Source organism: Musca vetustissima, unplaced genomic scaffold (assembly GCF_032173495.1).
Source record: "Musca vetustissima isolate MV318-11 ecotype Yass unplaced genomic scaffold, APGP_CSIRO_Mvet_v1 utg9169, whole genome shotgun sequence".
In the NCBI taxonomy this organism is placed as follows: Eukaryota; Metazoa; Arthropoda; class Insecta; order Diptera; family Muscidae; genus Musca; species Musca vetustissima.
Genome location: NW_026882708.1, coordinates 158,687 through 175,192, shown reverse-complemented (window position 1 = coordinate 175,192; position 16,506 = coordinate 158,687). Strand labels below are relative to the sequence as shown.

Sequence of the window (16,506 nt, the reverse complement as noted above, 5' to 3'; positions counted from 1 at the left end):
AAATATAATTACATATATAAAAAAATGATAAAAAATCAAATAATTTAATTTATAATAAAAAAATTGTTTTTAAAAAATATATCATTTTTTAGATATTAAAAAAATATATAAAAATATTGAGAAAAAATTCACTCTTCGGGAAATTTTTCAGAAAACATTTAAGGAATAATAAATAATAAAGTCTATTAAAAAATTTGATTTTTTAAAACAAATTTTTTGTTGTTTTCCATTGTCTGTTTTTTTTTTATTATTTAATAAAACCACCACGCATGTATTTCATTTATTAATTTTTTATTTAGTTTCTATTTTCAACTACAATTTCTTTATTTTTGTGTATTTATTTTCTTCAAATATTGAATTATTGTTTAACAAAAAATTGGGGCTTTTTTCTTTTATGAAAATGGATTTCATCATAGATTTTTTATTATTTTGCTAAACATGTCCATAGTGGGGGGAGAGAGGGAGTTTATGATAAATGGTTTGTATTGCATTTTGGATATTTTAAAAAAATTACAACAACAAAATTGTGAATATTTTTTTATAAATAAAAAATAATTTTTTTATGTGGTAGTTATTTTGAAAAGTAGATTTTTCTTCGTTTTGTTTTTAAATCCTTGGACAAGCTTTTGAAAATACATACGGCCATTACATATATATTTTATTATATATAGTTGTATTTTTTTTTAATATTTTCAATTTGCATTTTGAAATCTATTTATTATTATATTTATTCCAATTTAAATTTTACAAATTTTGCTAATAAAAATGTCTTTGTGTGTGTGTTTTAGGAGGAGGTGGTTTAAGGGGTATTGGAATATTTTATTTTATTTATGTTATTTTGCTAAAAAGTTGTATTGAAATTTGTTGTTTTTTTAATGTTATGATTTTCTTTAGCTAATTGTTTGTGGATGTGTGTGGTTGAAGATGAATAGATGTGTGGGTGTATTTTTGTCGGCTTAACAATAGTATTAGAATTTGATTTCCAATTGTTTTATTATTTATTTTTGTACATTGAAAATGAGCGAAATTTGTTGTTGTTTGATAATGAAATGTCAATGAAATTTTGTTTTTTTTTTCTTAAATATTATTTTAGTTTATCTTAATAGTTGTTTTTTGTTGTTGTAGTAATAATAAATTAAATTTAGTTATAGAAAAAAACACATGGTAATTAAACTTATAAATAATAAAAAAAATCTATGTGTATATAAAAAATAGTAAATTATAAAAAAAAATTGCCACAAAAACTTTGATGATTTTTTTTTCAAAATTCATCTTTTGACCTTTTCATTCATGTTTCTTCTTGTCTTAAAAATTAGCAAATATTTTTTTTATTATTTCTTATATAAGTGGGTGTGTGTGGTTGGTTTGTTAAACGCGTTAGATGTTTGTTTGTGTGTGATTTTTAAAGTTTTACTCAAACTTTCAAGGCTTAATAGCTATGGGGGAAATAAAAAAAGAAGAAAAAAATATTGAAATAAATTGAAAAAAAAGAATCAGAACATAAAATATATACAAAAAATCGTAATGAAATATTTTTTTTATATCAAAACATATCCTTAGATGTGGGGAGAGAGAGAGAAAGAAATTTGTTGCAAAATTTAAATCACAAAATCCTGATGATTTTTTCAATGTACGGATTTTTTTTCCTCATGGTGTGAATTTAAAAAAAATCATGTCGTGGATTTTTTAAAAAATATTATTTTCAAGACGAAAGATTTTGTAAAAATATTTTTTTTTTAAAAACCCAAGAAGCTACAACTCCTCTTTCAGATTCCTACCCAAACATATCTCTCCCCACTATTTTTTTTTTAAATTTAAAAAAAATTAGACCCAAGTCCTTTGACCTACTTCAACTACTTTTCGCCATTTAAACTGCTGAATTGATAACCGATTGCGCCGCTGTTGTTGTTATGGCACCAGGTGGTGCTGCAGTTGTTACTCCCGCTGAATTTCCCGAATTTCCGCTGACAAGCGATGCAAAGGCAGCAGCTGCTGCCGCCGATGTACCCGACATAGATGTAGCCGCTGCCGTTGCGGTAATTGAAACATTTGCCGATGTTGTGGTGCTGGACGACGAATGTTCCATAAGTGGTGCAGGCGATAGCGATGTCGATGATGTTGGCGACGAACAATCACTTTGTAAACTTAAAGCTGGCGAAGCCGCCGAGGCATGATAATTAGATGGTGGTGTATGCGGTGATAGGTGAGAGGGTGACATACCCGCACCACCACCATAACTGCTACTAATCGATGAGATGCCACTTGAAGTGGATGCACCCGATGGTGAAGCCATACATGTGGGTGTTGTTGCACTACTATTCGACAAGGTGCTGTGCGGTGAGGGTGAGAAGCCCATAGTTGTGGTATTGCTTGTCGTATAGATTTGTTGATGTTGTGGTGTTGAGCCGCCGCTTGATGTTAAACTGGAAGATGAAGAGGAGTGGGCACCGCCCAAACCGGATGATGATAATGACAGATTATTGCTGTTGGAGGATGATGATCCCTGAGACGATGTTGAGGGCTGTGTGGATGATGATGTTGATGCTGAGGACGACGAATTGGCTGCATTTTCGGCTTTTTGTTGTCGCTCACGTTCTCGCTCTCGATCGCGTTGTGGCCGGAATGCTTCACGCAACGCTTCAACACGATTCTCATTGGGTCCCCAGCGGGCATGACCGGCACTGTTTTGTAGCCAAACGACCTGGGTGCCCTGCATACATTTGACATTGACATCGGTTCTGGAAAAAAATACACAAGCAATTAAAATTTAAAATTTGTTCAAGGTCTGGAATTTTTTGAAATATTTTTTTAAGACCTGAAAATTGTAAAAATATTTTTTTCAAAGACTGAGGCTTAAAAAAATTTTTTTTTTTTTTTTTATTTTTTTTTAAAGTCAGATTTTTTTTTTAAATTCACACTTTTTATAAAAAGGCTTTTTACTCACTTTGGTATTATATGCTGATAACCATGACGATATTCATGGGCCATGCCCAAAACTACCATTGAACGACGTTTATAGATGTTCTCCTCTAATTTGGCGATACTCTTCCATTCGGGTAGGAAAATAATAAAGCTGGAAAACACAACGAAAAAATAGGAAACTCACATTAGTATCTTCATAAAAATCACGAAAAAATAAAACACCTTACCTTAATGGTTCCATAGATTCGGATAATAATTTATCCACATGCTGGAGAGCAGCATCAATTAATTCCTCACAATGTGGAGGATTAACTTGAAATGAACCCGAAACCGGTTTGAAATCAAGGAAGGGTCTAGAATAAAATAAACAAAAAGATGAAATAAAAATTAAAAAAATATATATCCGTAAGACCAACTTACCCTCTCGAACCAAAATACGCATCTGTATCAGCAAATGCCGAACAATATTGACGAAAATACGAATTGAACGGTGAGGCGAAACACTCAAATGTCACGCCGAAATGACGATGCAAACACTCAAATACCGGTGTGGGCAAAGAGGCCTGTGTCAGTTCAGCTTCTTGCGATGAATTGAGAACATTTCCCAAAAATGTTTGATACCTTTTAAGCAAGCACCAAACCCGTCCTATGAATAAATCGAATTTCTTATCATCGAAACAGTTGTAACGATAAAGCTGTTCCAACTTTTGCAAATGAGTCAAATTGATATATTGAGCATCGGGTTGATTTAGCGTCGTCGGGGTATATTTAATAATCATGTGATCGCGATCTTGAACATATTCAATGGCCGGCATTCGGGGTGAGGGTACGGCAAATTGTATCGGGTAACACCACACCTTTTTGAGATGTGGTGGTGGCGGAGGTGGTGTCGGCTCGGGTATACCATGCTCTTTCAATAGGGCTAAATGTCTTTCGCGTATCTTGCGGGCATGTTCCGCCGATAGATGATATATTTTGGCACACAGTGCCTCTACGGATCCCTTAACCGTTTCGGTTAAATGGGGTTCACACTGCCGCCTTAGATGAGCCAAACGATCTTGAAAATCTTCATAGCTGGCTCCAACGGTGCGTCTCAGCCATTGGAAGGTGTCCTCAACATTCCATTTGACAACCTTTTTCGATTCCGCCGGTGCGGAACGCGATTCAATGATATTCTTGGCCGCCTCCGCGTAGCGGGACAACTGTTTTCGCGCATCTCCCGTAAATTTCGGTTTGACAATTTTTATGGGAATGTCGGTCATAATTTCACGATACATAGATGGTGATATTTCGGGTACACAATTACTCGGTAGCAGGGGATCACAGCCCGTATCGATGACCTTGCGTTCCATTAGCCAACGATTGAAGGAATCCTTGGGTGCTTTTATGTTTTCTCTACGCATACAGAGATCTTCGTAGGTTTTTACCAATTTCATGGTGTAGGCGGCGCGCAGCGCTTCTATCTCGGGATGGGGTTGGGGCAATAACGTCGGTGGTCGCTCCACAATGACGGCATTTGTGCAAACTTCCAAGTCCCAGGGACCAGCCAAGACAAACTTTTTCATAGGTGGCTGTTGATGGCCATGACCGTGCATGTGCATGTCATCTGAGGGTCGCCGCTTTAGGTTATGATGTTGCTGGTGATGACCTGGCGGTAGCTGTTGTTGCATGTGAGGATGGGGATGGGGCTGATGCATTGGTGGCATTTGACCACCATGTGATATACCCAGCGGATCGGTGAGAGGATCAAAGGGACGTGCACCAGGCATTTCCCACAGAGATTCTCCTGTGATTTTATTCCAATAGTATGGACGATTTTCACGTTTTGACCAAAATTTACGCCATCCCTGATTTACCAATTCGGCGGTAAGTTCCTCACCATAACCACCACCGGCTGTGTACATGGGTGGTGGTCCACCCTGTGGTGTGTGTGCCATGATTTGTTCCATGGGATTGGGGCCAGATTTAATGGGTGTTGAGGGCGATGAACAACTGGGGCCAGCCGGTGAATTGGCTCCCGTTATTAGGCTGGTCATTATATTGCTGCTACCAATACTGGTAATGCTGCTGCTGCTAGCGCTATTGTTGTTGCTATTAATAACTCCCATACCTCCGGGAGTTGGTGAATTAGCCGAAGATGAAGTTTCGGGTTGTATTAGAGAAGTCAATGAAGATGTGTTGGGTGTCAGATTGCTGCTGGTGGCACCACCGATGATACCCGTAGGTGTTGTTGTTGTCATATGGGATTGGCTACCAATAAGTGTTCCACCGCCGCCACCACCTGGGCCCATTATACCTCCAGCACCACCACCTGCTACTCCTGCTCCTACTCCCCCTCCAATTAATGTATGTTGAAGATTTGTGGTTGTTGTTGCTCCAGCTGTTGTTGTTGCATGATGGTGTGGTGTTGATGCTGTTAACTGATCCCAGGCGCTTTGATTATTGCTAAGGGTATTTTGTGCTGGTGTCATATTTGGTAGATGATGTTGATGATGATGTGTTACCATTGGACTAACCGTTCCCGTGGAGGCAATAACACTTTGTGGCATTAAACAATTAACACCGCCGATACCACCGGCACCGACACCACCACCAATTGTTGTCATTGACATGGTGCTTTGTTGGGGTGTTGCATTTGTATGCATGCTGTGCAGATTGTGTAGATGATTATTATTAGCTGCCATTTTTTCAACTACCAAATGTTAATCTGAAAAGAAACAAAATGAATGAAATTAAAAAAATAAAGTTAAGATTTATGTTAAATATTTTACATTTTAAATTACTTTTGATGTATTTTCCTACCCATTAACAGAAACAATTGCCGGCTGTTTTTTATTAATAATATATTTATTTCATTTGCAATTTTCCACCAATTAATGGTGTGGTATTTGATATTCACATTAAATTTTTTATTTGTAACTATTTTTAATTAATAAATTAAAAATTTAAATTAATTTTAGTGTATTTGAAGTCTATAAATAAAAAATGCGCCTTCTAATATAAAAAGGCGGCAAACGACAGTGTCAAAGTCACTTGACAAGTGTCAAATCCCATCAAGCACTATTTCTAACCAATATTCCTAATCTCACAACACACAAATGGCCGTAAAACCCTTCTCTCTTGACATAAAGAAACAAAACTCGACTTGATTATCAGTTAAATCATAACAAAAGGTAAATTGTTACTTAAATAAATAACAAATAAATAATAATATTCACATTTAATAAAATTTTAAACCAATTTTTATTTAATATTTTATAAATTTAAATAAATTTCTCGGCATTTTTCCTTATTAATCAATGTTTAATGTGAAGTGTAAATCCCTTTCAATCACTCTCACATAAGCAAACTCTGACTTATCATATCCATCTACCTACTCTCCCAACACACAAATGGCCGTCAAACACCCCCTCTCATGACATAAACAAACAAAACTCGACTTGATTATCAGTTAAATCATAACAAAAGATAAATTGTTACTTATAACAAACAAATAAATAATAATATTCACATTTAATATAATTTTCAACAAATTTTATTTAATATTTTATTCACTTAAATAAATTTCTTGGCATTTTCTATTATTAATCAAAGTTTAAAATGAAATGTAAATTCCTTTCAATCACTCTCACATAAGCAAACTCTGACTTGATGATTATCATGACAGTTAAATAAAAAAAATAAATAAATGAACATACAAAATCACTAATATTTATATTAAATATTTAGTTATAAAATATGTTATTTTATTATATTTATTATTTTGTATACATTTATAGCATTTTATCTTTTAATATATCAAAAAATAATAACCAGACATTTGGTATAAAAAAAGGCGGCAAGCGGCAGTGTCAAATGTCAAGCTTTTCAATTACTCATTATATCGGTACTCTCATAACACACATTTGTGAAGTAATTATTAATATTTATATTATATATATTTTTTTATTAATATTTTAATAATTTAAATAAATTATATTACGTTTTCTTCTAAAAAATGACTAGTCATTTGATATAAAAAAGGCGGCAAACGAACTTTGACAAGTATCAATTCTTTCAATCACTCTTTATCTCCCCATTCTCACGAACACACAATTGCACGTCAAACACTCTGAATTAATTACATGCACATTTGTGAAACATGTTTAATATTTATATTAATAATAAACTATTTTCATTTATTATATTATTTATTTATAAAAATGTAAACTGTCTCTTGTCCTCTAAAAGAATAAATACGCCATTTTAAATTAAAAGCAAGGAACTTTGATAAGTGTCAATCCTTTCAATCACTCCCACCCACAACACACAAGTGCCTGTCAAACACTCCCTCCTCCCTCTCATGACATAAACAAACTGTTAAATCATAACGAAAAGGAATTAAAGTGTTACTAATAATAACAATAACAACAAAATGAGAATTTTACAAACAAAAAGAAGAAAAATAAGAACAATAATAAAAACAAAATGCACAAGTCAAGTTAAATGTGAGTAAACTAAATAAACAAACATACACAACAGAACACCACATAATAATAATAAAAACAGCAATGATTGTGCCCGATACCGGCCAGTCGAAAGCAGGCACTCAATCTGAACAGACGCAAAATAGTTATTAGGGGGAGTTTGTTTTTTTTTTTTTTGAAATTCGAAAATTAAGAGTTTCAAAAAAATAGAAAAAAATAAATGTTTAAAAAATTTGTTAGTGCTAAAAAAAATTTGTTAGTGTGCAAAAAAATGTATGAGAAGTACATAGAGAAGAACGTCGTTACTCATTTACTGAGAGTGTGCTGCTTGTTCTTATTTAGACAGAAGAGTAGAATACATTTTGCCTCTTCTTGTTGGGGCCCCAATATAAATATGGGGGGATAACAACAACAACAAGAAAACTAGCTTGTTTCGTTCGTTCATCATTCGTTGAAATGAGATTGCTGTCGTGTTGTTGTTATTGTTTGTGTGTGTTGGACGGTGAAAATAAAAAGAAGTCTATAATCATTGATACGCCAAAGTATGATTTTAGATGTCTTTTAGAATTCATTGTAAACGGTTGGGGTATACTACGTTGGCTGCGTTTAAGAAAAACAAAAATGTGGGGTTAGTGAAAAAAAATAATAATTGAAAATATGAGAGTCAAAAAAAAAAAAAAAAAAAAAAAATCATCCCATTTAAGAAATATTTTAAATATGAAATAAAAACACAAATTTGATTTTCAAATATATATATATTTTTTTTTGAATTTATTGTAAAGAAAAATCATCGTACAGAAAAGTACAAAGGCAAAGAAAGGAAGATTAAAGGAAAATAAAGACTCTTGGACTTCTTCGCTTATGTGGGATAATAATGGTAATATTTATTAACAATATTAAAAAAAAAGACAACAAAAATATGCAATATAAAAATTTTCAAATGTGTTTTCTCAATTTCGAGATTTTTGTGGTGTTATTTATTATCAGATTCAATTTTTTTAGTTATATTTAAAATTTTATATTTATAAAAAATTTACTTTTTTTAATTTCCTGTGACTTTTTAATCTGATTTTTTTCATATTTTTACTTAAAAAAATTATATATATTTTTTTAATTTTCCATAACCTGAAAGAATGAATCGTTGATTAATTAATCAAATGATTTTCCATTTTACCTTAATAAATATAAAAATTTTATCACTTTCTAAAAATATATATTTCTTCCAATTTTTTTATTTCATGATCCTTATTTCAAAATCCTTAAAATTTCAGTTAAAATAATACATTTTTATATCGAAACAAATAAAAAAACCTATTTTCACCTGTTAGAAACAATTCATTCCAAAAAATCAACAAGTAATCTTTCTCCAAACAAAAACAACAACAACGACAGATGAGTAACGGCACGGCAATTTAAGGGAGAGTGGGAATCTCCTCTCTCATTTGAAATCAAAACAAAAATAAAGAGATACACAATTGAATCGTTCAATTTGTGGGAGAGAAAAAGGTAGAGCCGAAAATAAATAAGCGTGGTTTTATATTTGTCGGGATCGGGATCGGTGTTGAGAGTTTCTCCCTCTTGAGAGAGTAATTAGAGTTGCGCTATTTTTAATTTTGTAACAAGCGTACTTTTTGTTCACAAAAGGTACGAATTGACATAAACGTACCAAAACAAAAATTAGATTTTTTTATTATTCGTGAATACATTTACGCTTAAATTATAACATATATTATTTATGCAAATAACTGGTATAAATATTGGCCAATATTTCTCGATAATTATGATTTATTACCATTTGAAGTAGAATTTTAGGTACCTTTTCGTACTTTTTTGTTCCTACCTGTGGTAATGTTTTCCAACACAATTCACAATTTACCACTGAGAGAGAGAGAAACTCTCAACACCGATCCCGATCCCGGCAAATATAAAACCACGCTAAACATGTGAAGACGGGAAGAGAGAGAGAGAGAGAGAGAAAAAATAAATGTTTTTGTAGAAAGCAAATAAAGAAGGGCACATAACAACATGGGAAACCAGAAAATGAATGCAAAAAAAGAAGAAGAAAGAACGAAAATATAAATGAAGAACAAACGAACAAAAACAATATGTAAAAATGTTTTGACGAAACAGTACTAAGGGAAATTGGGGGAAAAAATAATTTATGAAAAAAATAAATAATAAAAAAAATAATTTAATTAATATAAAAAAATTGTGGAAGAAGAGAAAAAAGAAACACATTCACAAAAGCCCGCCAACACTAGGCCCCCTCAAAAAACACACCACAGACCCCACTCACTGACAAGTGGCCAGCCAGCGAGCCAACCTGATAGATATGACTACGTCACATAATTGCGCGCTTTTTTCTACACCACAATGAAAAAGCTGGCCCACACACACAAATTGGCCCCAAGAAAACATACTAATGAATTTCCTATACATTTTTCATATTTTATAATTTTTTCATTCAAAAATGTATCTTTTTCTTATTAAATTGAATGAAGCAGAATAAAAACCCGCCACTAAATTTTCTGATATCAGAAATTTCTCTACACTTTCTTTTTTGCTGTGTACTGCTCAGCGGATACACACTGGGATTGGCCAAGTCTTCTTGCAAGAAATAAACACTACTGGGGCAGGCAGCATTTCTTCTTCACTGGGATATAGATTTTTTCTCTACAAACAAATCAACTTCTTTTTTGCATAAATTCATAAAATTTATACACACATATGTATACTCTTTGGTTTAAAACATATTGTATTTATTTATATTTGTTTGCCATCCCGCAGTCAGGGCATTTCTTCCTCGTTCGTTTTTTCGGTACATATTTTTTCTCCGATTCTTTCGTTTTTCTGGTGGCTTTTTACACAACTCACCGTGTTTTAGGCGTTTAATTTCGTTTACTTTTATTCAATATTTTTATTATTTACGCGCAACACTTGTTAACAAAACCATTTATCGAAGGCATCGAGCTATTGTTTTGATAAACAAACAACAACAGGACAAAAAATTTACGTGAATTTCTTGTTGAAAAAGAAAAATTTCACAGAATTATTTCCTTGCATCCGTCGTTGCCGAAGTGATAATACGAAGTAGTTACGAAGTCATACGCGATTACAATTTCAGTCGAAGGCGTGCTTTAGTCCGTGACGGCGTTGCACAAACGGCGTTTGGTTGTGTGACAGTAATGGTTAAGGGTGGTTCACAGTGTATGATAATTTGTATGTATTAAGACATTTAGTGAATAAATGAAATAAAATGATTATAATTGGGAATTTTTAATTGTTTATAAACAATAGAAGAACAAAAATAGTTAAAATGAAAAAAATAAGAAAAAAACAAAATGCTGGGAAAGACTAATAAAAGCGGGGATGTATCAACAATTTTTTTCTACGGACAGAGGCGAGTATTAAAAAAATAATTAGGAGGCATTCTTAAAAATATTAAATATTAACAATATTTTTTTCAATGACCAGTACAAGCCTGGATTTTTTTAAAAAAAAATTTTTAAAGGGCTACAATAGGCGTAGATTTTTTAACATATTTTTTGGAAGGCTACCAGAAGTGTGGCTTTATATTTTTAAAATATGTTTTCGACAACCAACACAAGTGGTACAAAAGAATCTCACAGAATTATGGATTTTTTAAAGATCCAAAAGTGTGAATAATTTTAAAAGTAGTTTTCTAGGGCTACCAGAAGCGACAACTTAAAAAAAATCTGGAAGTCTATTGGATTTTTTGTAAAGACCTACCAGAAGAGCGGATTTTTTAATATTTTGTAAAAATATACCATAAACTTTGATTTTTTTTAATAAATATTGTATACATGACAGTTTGTGTTGACATTGTTAAATGTATGTTAAATGTAAGTATGACTCTGATATTCCAAAGCCAAGGTCAGGCTTGAATCCCTGCATGTGTTCCTCCCTTAAAGCTCTTCTTCATATAGCTCTCCTAACGTAGTTATTTGGGAGATTTATTAAAAATATGTTTTTTTTTTTAATTTTACCACAATAGGGAATTTCAGGCATGCTTTTTTAAGTTGCATTGGACTAAATGGTTATATAAAGGTATCACAGTCACATTTAAGTTTGAACGCCGTTTTTTTTATTCGTTTAACAATGTCAACTCAAACTGTCATGTCAATAGTCAATGGCCAATTTATGTAACAGAGCTGATCACTTAGAAAACCTCGGAATTCAAATAAAACTTGTTGCTAATCGTTTATTTAAAAAAAAATATTGCAGTTTTTCTATAATTTCTACATACAACACTGTTGTAAACCTCATCTACGTTAAATAGTCTTTCAATTGACATTTTAACGGCGTTAGATATGGTTATTCAACTACTTGATTCATTAAAATGAGCTAATGGAACTTGATGAGTGAAATAACGACAATTCCTTTTAGAGAACATTTCAATTGAATGTCTAACGGCGGTCGAAAATAAATGGCGTTTGAACTATGTGATTCATTAAAGCGAACTAGTGGAACTAGGTGAATAAAACAACGGCATTCTTTTCAGTGAATATTAGAACGGCAAATTAAAAAATAAACGCCAAATGGATTTAAAAGCCTCATTTAAGAAAAGCCTCATGTACATTCAGAAAGACCTGGAATTAGGTTTTTGGCAACCAATAACACATTTGCCACACAATGTAGCGGTTTAATTGCATTTTATATAAATGCAATTGGTCTCCTGAGTGAACAGTTGTTTGCGGGCATGAATTATACAATGGAAAGTACCATATGCGCTATATGGCGCATATGCGAACGAACGTTCAAAACAAAATCGAGGAAAAGAAAATAAACAACAAAGCAGAGCAGACAGTTTGGCAAAGTGTCACTCACTCACAGCAATTGGAGAGGAGATTTTAATTTTAGCAAACGAAATATGGAAAATAAAGGTGGTGCACAGCCTAGCCTGAGTCAATATTTTGCCAATGATCCGCCTAGCTTTTTTGATGAATTGGCCAGCAACAATAAGTCGCAGCAACCAATGGAAACAGGCATGGAAGAATTTTTATAAACAAAAATTCCCCTTAGAATAATTTCTCTTCATTCTGCCTCTAGGTGGTGACATCTTGGCTAATCAAAAGCCCTTGAATCCTCCGGCGACAGCAACAACACAGAACCCACAACATGCTACCTTAATGAATACAACACAAGGAGGTAATATGGTTGCCAATGTAGCGGGTGGTCAATCCGCGGCAGCCAATTTAACGTCTGCCACATTTACGGGTGGTTTCAAAACACCCGAATACATTGAAAATCAAGCGGAATTGGAAGAGGATATGAAAATACCCGAAGAAGTAAGGAATTTTTGGGAAACGCCGGTGACACCAAGCGGGCAACCACCGCTGCTGACCACACCGGGTATACAGACGGCAACGGATTTGGTAAGTGAAAGAGAATATTTTTTTAAATCGAAATAATTATTTTTTGGTGTTATTATAGCCCGATTTAATCGCCATTGCAGTTTCCAAACATTTGGGTGACACAGAATTGGCATATCGTAAAATTCCCGGTGTTGATAATGTAACCCAAGATGAAAGGGGTTTGAGATCCCTAATTGCCTCGGGTTGTTATCGGTCGGCAATTAATTTAACTGGCCGGTTATTGACAATATATGGACAAGGTTATGGTAGAGCTGGGCAGCCGGCCAAACATTCTCCTCACTCCCTGCAATTGTGGTTTACTCGCCTGGCTCTGCTGGCCAAATTGGGAGAAGTTGAATTACTGCAAAAAGAGGCGGAACCATTTGATAGACTAAATAAACCGGATGTTTTCTATGAGGTAAGGTATCTCCTTTCAAAATTATCATTATTGGATTTCAAAATTAATATTTTTATTTTAAGTTCTATCCCGAAATGTACCCAGGGAAAACTGGCTCTATTGCCTGCTTCTCATTTCGTTTACTGCTAGCCGAAATGCCCATCTATTTGGGTAATCCCCAATTGGCCTTGGATCGCCTCTCCGAACTATTTGTCATAACAAATGAAATTAAAACGCATTTTTTGGCCAAAAATATGCCAGAGGCCACACAATTCTGGAAGAAGCGTGAATTTAAAATCCTGCATGCCATCGTTAATTGTGCAATAATTGTAAGGATTTTGAAATTGGTTAGATTTTGAATTAAAAATTTGATATTTTTTAGTTGAAAAAATACAACCTCATCGATGATATACTGCGTAGCATGATTGCCGATGACCATAATCTGGATAAGGAGGAACGTCGTGCCTTATTTTCAGCCTGGGGTCGTATCTATCTACAAATTGGTGATGTCTTTGGGGCCGAGCAAAAATTTGCCGAGGCTCGTAGATTAAGGAAGATGTAAGCTAAAATAAATCAAGACTCATAGGCGACCTGTGTAGCGACCAAGGTCTTTAAAAAGGCCAATTGATCTGTAGGCCTTTATAAGACCTGCGGTCTCTATACAGACCAATTGGTCTTTATAAATACATGCGGTCTCTATACAGACCAATTGGTCTATATAAAGACCTGCTTTCTCTATACAGACCAAATGGTCTTTATAAAGACCTGCGGTCTCTATACAGTCCATTTGGTCTTTATAAAGACTTGCGGTCTCTATACAGACCAATTGGTCTATATAAAGACCTGCTGTCTCTATACAGACCAAATGGTCTTTATAAAGACCTGCGGTCTCAATACAGACCATTTGGTCTTTATAAAGACCAGCGGTCTCTATACAGATCATTTGATCTTTATAAAGATCAACGGTCTCTATACAGACCAATTGGCCTTTATAAAGACCTGCGATCTCTATACAAACCAGTTGGTCTTTATAAAGACATGTGGTCTCTATACAGACCAATTGGTCTTTATAAAGACATGTGGTCTCTATACAGACCAATTGGTCTTTATAAAGACCTGTGGTCTCTATACAGACCAATTGGTCTTTATAAAGACCTGTGGTCTCTATACAGACCAATTGGTCTTTATAAAGACCTGTGGTCTCTATACAGACCAATTGGTCTTTATAAACCCCTTTGGTCTCTATACAGACCAATTGGTCTTTATAAACCCCTTTGGTCTCTATACCGACCATCGAATATCTATCCATCAAAAACTTTACAAAAATGTCTTTCTTTCCCCATTTCCAGCTACTCCCAACCGGACATACGTGATCTCGTCGACAAAGGCCTGATCACAGTGGCACAAAATGATTTTCCCGAAGCCTATGCCACCTTTCAGAAGGCATTACATTTGGAAACGGGTAATACGATGATCTTGAATAATATGGGTGTTTGCCTATTGTATGCGGGGAAATTAAAAGAAGCCATAACTCTGTTCGAGCGGGCAATTAATTTAAATCCCCAGAAATCGTTGAATGAAAGCCTTTTGGTTAATCTCTCCACCCTCTATGAATTGGAATCGAATAATTCGAAAAATAAAAAATTAAATCTGCTACGACTGATAAATCGTTATAAGCCCGATTTGAATATTAGCTTGGAGATTTGCTTGAAATTGCAGACGCCAAATTAAAAGGCCGAAAAAGAAGAAAAAAATATTTTCTTTAAATTTGTGTATTAAAAAAAATCGAAAGACATTTCATTTAAATATAAGAAAATATGTAGTATTTTTTTTTGTTGAACAATATATCCATCCAATTATTTTTTGTGTATAAAATATCCTGTAATTTGTATTATTTTTTAAGTATATTTATGTATGAAATTTGTGTGTTTTTAATTTAAAGAATAATTAAATATATAAAAGGCTAAATGCGAAAAAATATTGAAACTCAATAGTTTGTTAATAATATTAATTCATTTCCAATAAAAAAAATGTTAAAAAATATTAACTGCTTCCAGGTAACACAAGATTGATTCTCCAAGATTCTCCGAGGCTGCTGAAGATAGGTAATAAATAGAAAAAAGGGTGCAAAAAGGGGAAGTGGGAAAAAACGTCAAAAATTAGTGATTGATCCAAAAAGGGTTGAAAACTTAAACTAGTATCACAGGTTGTATCACAGTTTGGAATGGGATATGGATCAGGATCACAGATGAATTTTCGCCTCTTTGATGAAGCGAATTAATTTCTTGAATAGGTCTTCCTCAGTGGATTTCAGGATTGTTATTAGGTTTTTGTGTTGGAAAAGCGCTTCTTAATTGATTATATCTTGGGCAAGTAAAAATGCAGTGCTCCACGTCTTCAGGAACACCACATAAATCGCATTGCCAAGAATCACTGGAATCACCTATACGATGTAGATCGACTTTGCAATACGAATGTCCTGTCATGAGCCTGTTAATTAATTTTGTGTCCTCCGGGCTAAAATAAATAAAAAATGCAGTTTTTTTGTATTGATGTAGATGTTGTCGTCTACGTCTATAATTTCTAAATACAACACTGCTGTAAACCTCATCTGCGTTATGTAGCCTTTCAAATGACGTTGTAACGGCGTTAGTTATGACTATTCAACTACTTGATTCATTAACATGAAATAATGGATCTTGATGAGTGAAATTACGATAATTCCTTTTAGGGAACATTTCCAATACAAAAAATGCAAAAAATAAAAAAATATTAAAACATAATATTTTATTAATAAATTTATTCATTCCCAATAAAAAAGTAATGCCGTAAACCTCATCTGCGTTAAGTAGCATTTCAAATGACGTTGTAACGGCGTTAGATATGGCTATGCAACTACTTGATTCATTAAAATGAACAAATGGAACTTGATGAGTGAAATTACGACAATTCCTTTTGGTGAACATTTCCAATAAAAAAAAAAATGCTAAAAAATATTAAGACATAATATTTTGTTAATAAAATTATTAATTCGCAATAAAAAATGAATTTTTTAGTATTTTTTTAATATTTATTTTTAATTAATTCTATTTTTTCTCACCTTTAAAATTAAAAATTTATATTTTAGCTTATCTACTATATATTCTTATGTATATTGCATTAGTATTTGTTTTTAAAAATTATTTATTTTATTTTTTTTTGTAATATAAACTAAATAATATTGCTGCTATTTATTTTTTTTACTTAAAAACTAGAATATTTTTTTTTAACAAATTTACAAAATCAATAATTAAAAAAAAACTAATTTTAAAAAATTATTATTTTTTTATAATTTGTCATTATATGA

The 16,506-nt window shown here is 33.0% G+C and overlaps 2 protein-coding genes across 2 annotated transcripts; one reads left to right on the top strand and one right to left on the bottom strand.

The window, feature by feature from the left end:
- Positions 1-1,867: 1,867 nt before the first annotated feature.
- LOC133329360 (mRNA (2'-O-methyladenosine-N(6)-)-methyltransferase) lies at positions 1,868-4,986 on the bottom strand. The gene is made up of 4 exons (XM_061537837.1): positions 3,343-4,986; positions 3,150-3,275; positions 2,945-3,073; positions 1,868-2,738 (listed from the first exon to the last, which is right to left on the bottom strand). Exons 1-4 carry the CDS (start codon positions 4,956-4,958, stop codon positions 1,868-1,870), a joined length of 2,742 nt encoding a protein of 913 aa, XP_061393821.1. The 5' UTR covers positions 4,959-4,986.
- Positions 4,987-12,279: 7,293 nt separating this feature from the next.
- LOC133329353 (trafficking protein particle complex subunit 12) lies at positions 12,280-14,891 on the top strand. The gene is made up of 6 exons (XM_061537830.1): positions 12,280-12,394; positions 12,459-12,784; positions 12,843-13,181; positions 13,244-13,489; positions 13,543-13,718; positions 14,510-14,891. Exons 1-6 carry the CDS (start codon positions 12,280-12,282, stop codon positions 14,889-14,891), a joined length of 1,584 nt encoding a protein of 527 aa, XP_061393814.1.
- Positions 14,892-16,506: the final 1,615 nt, after the last annotated feature.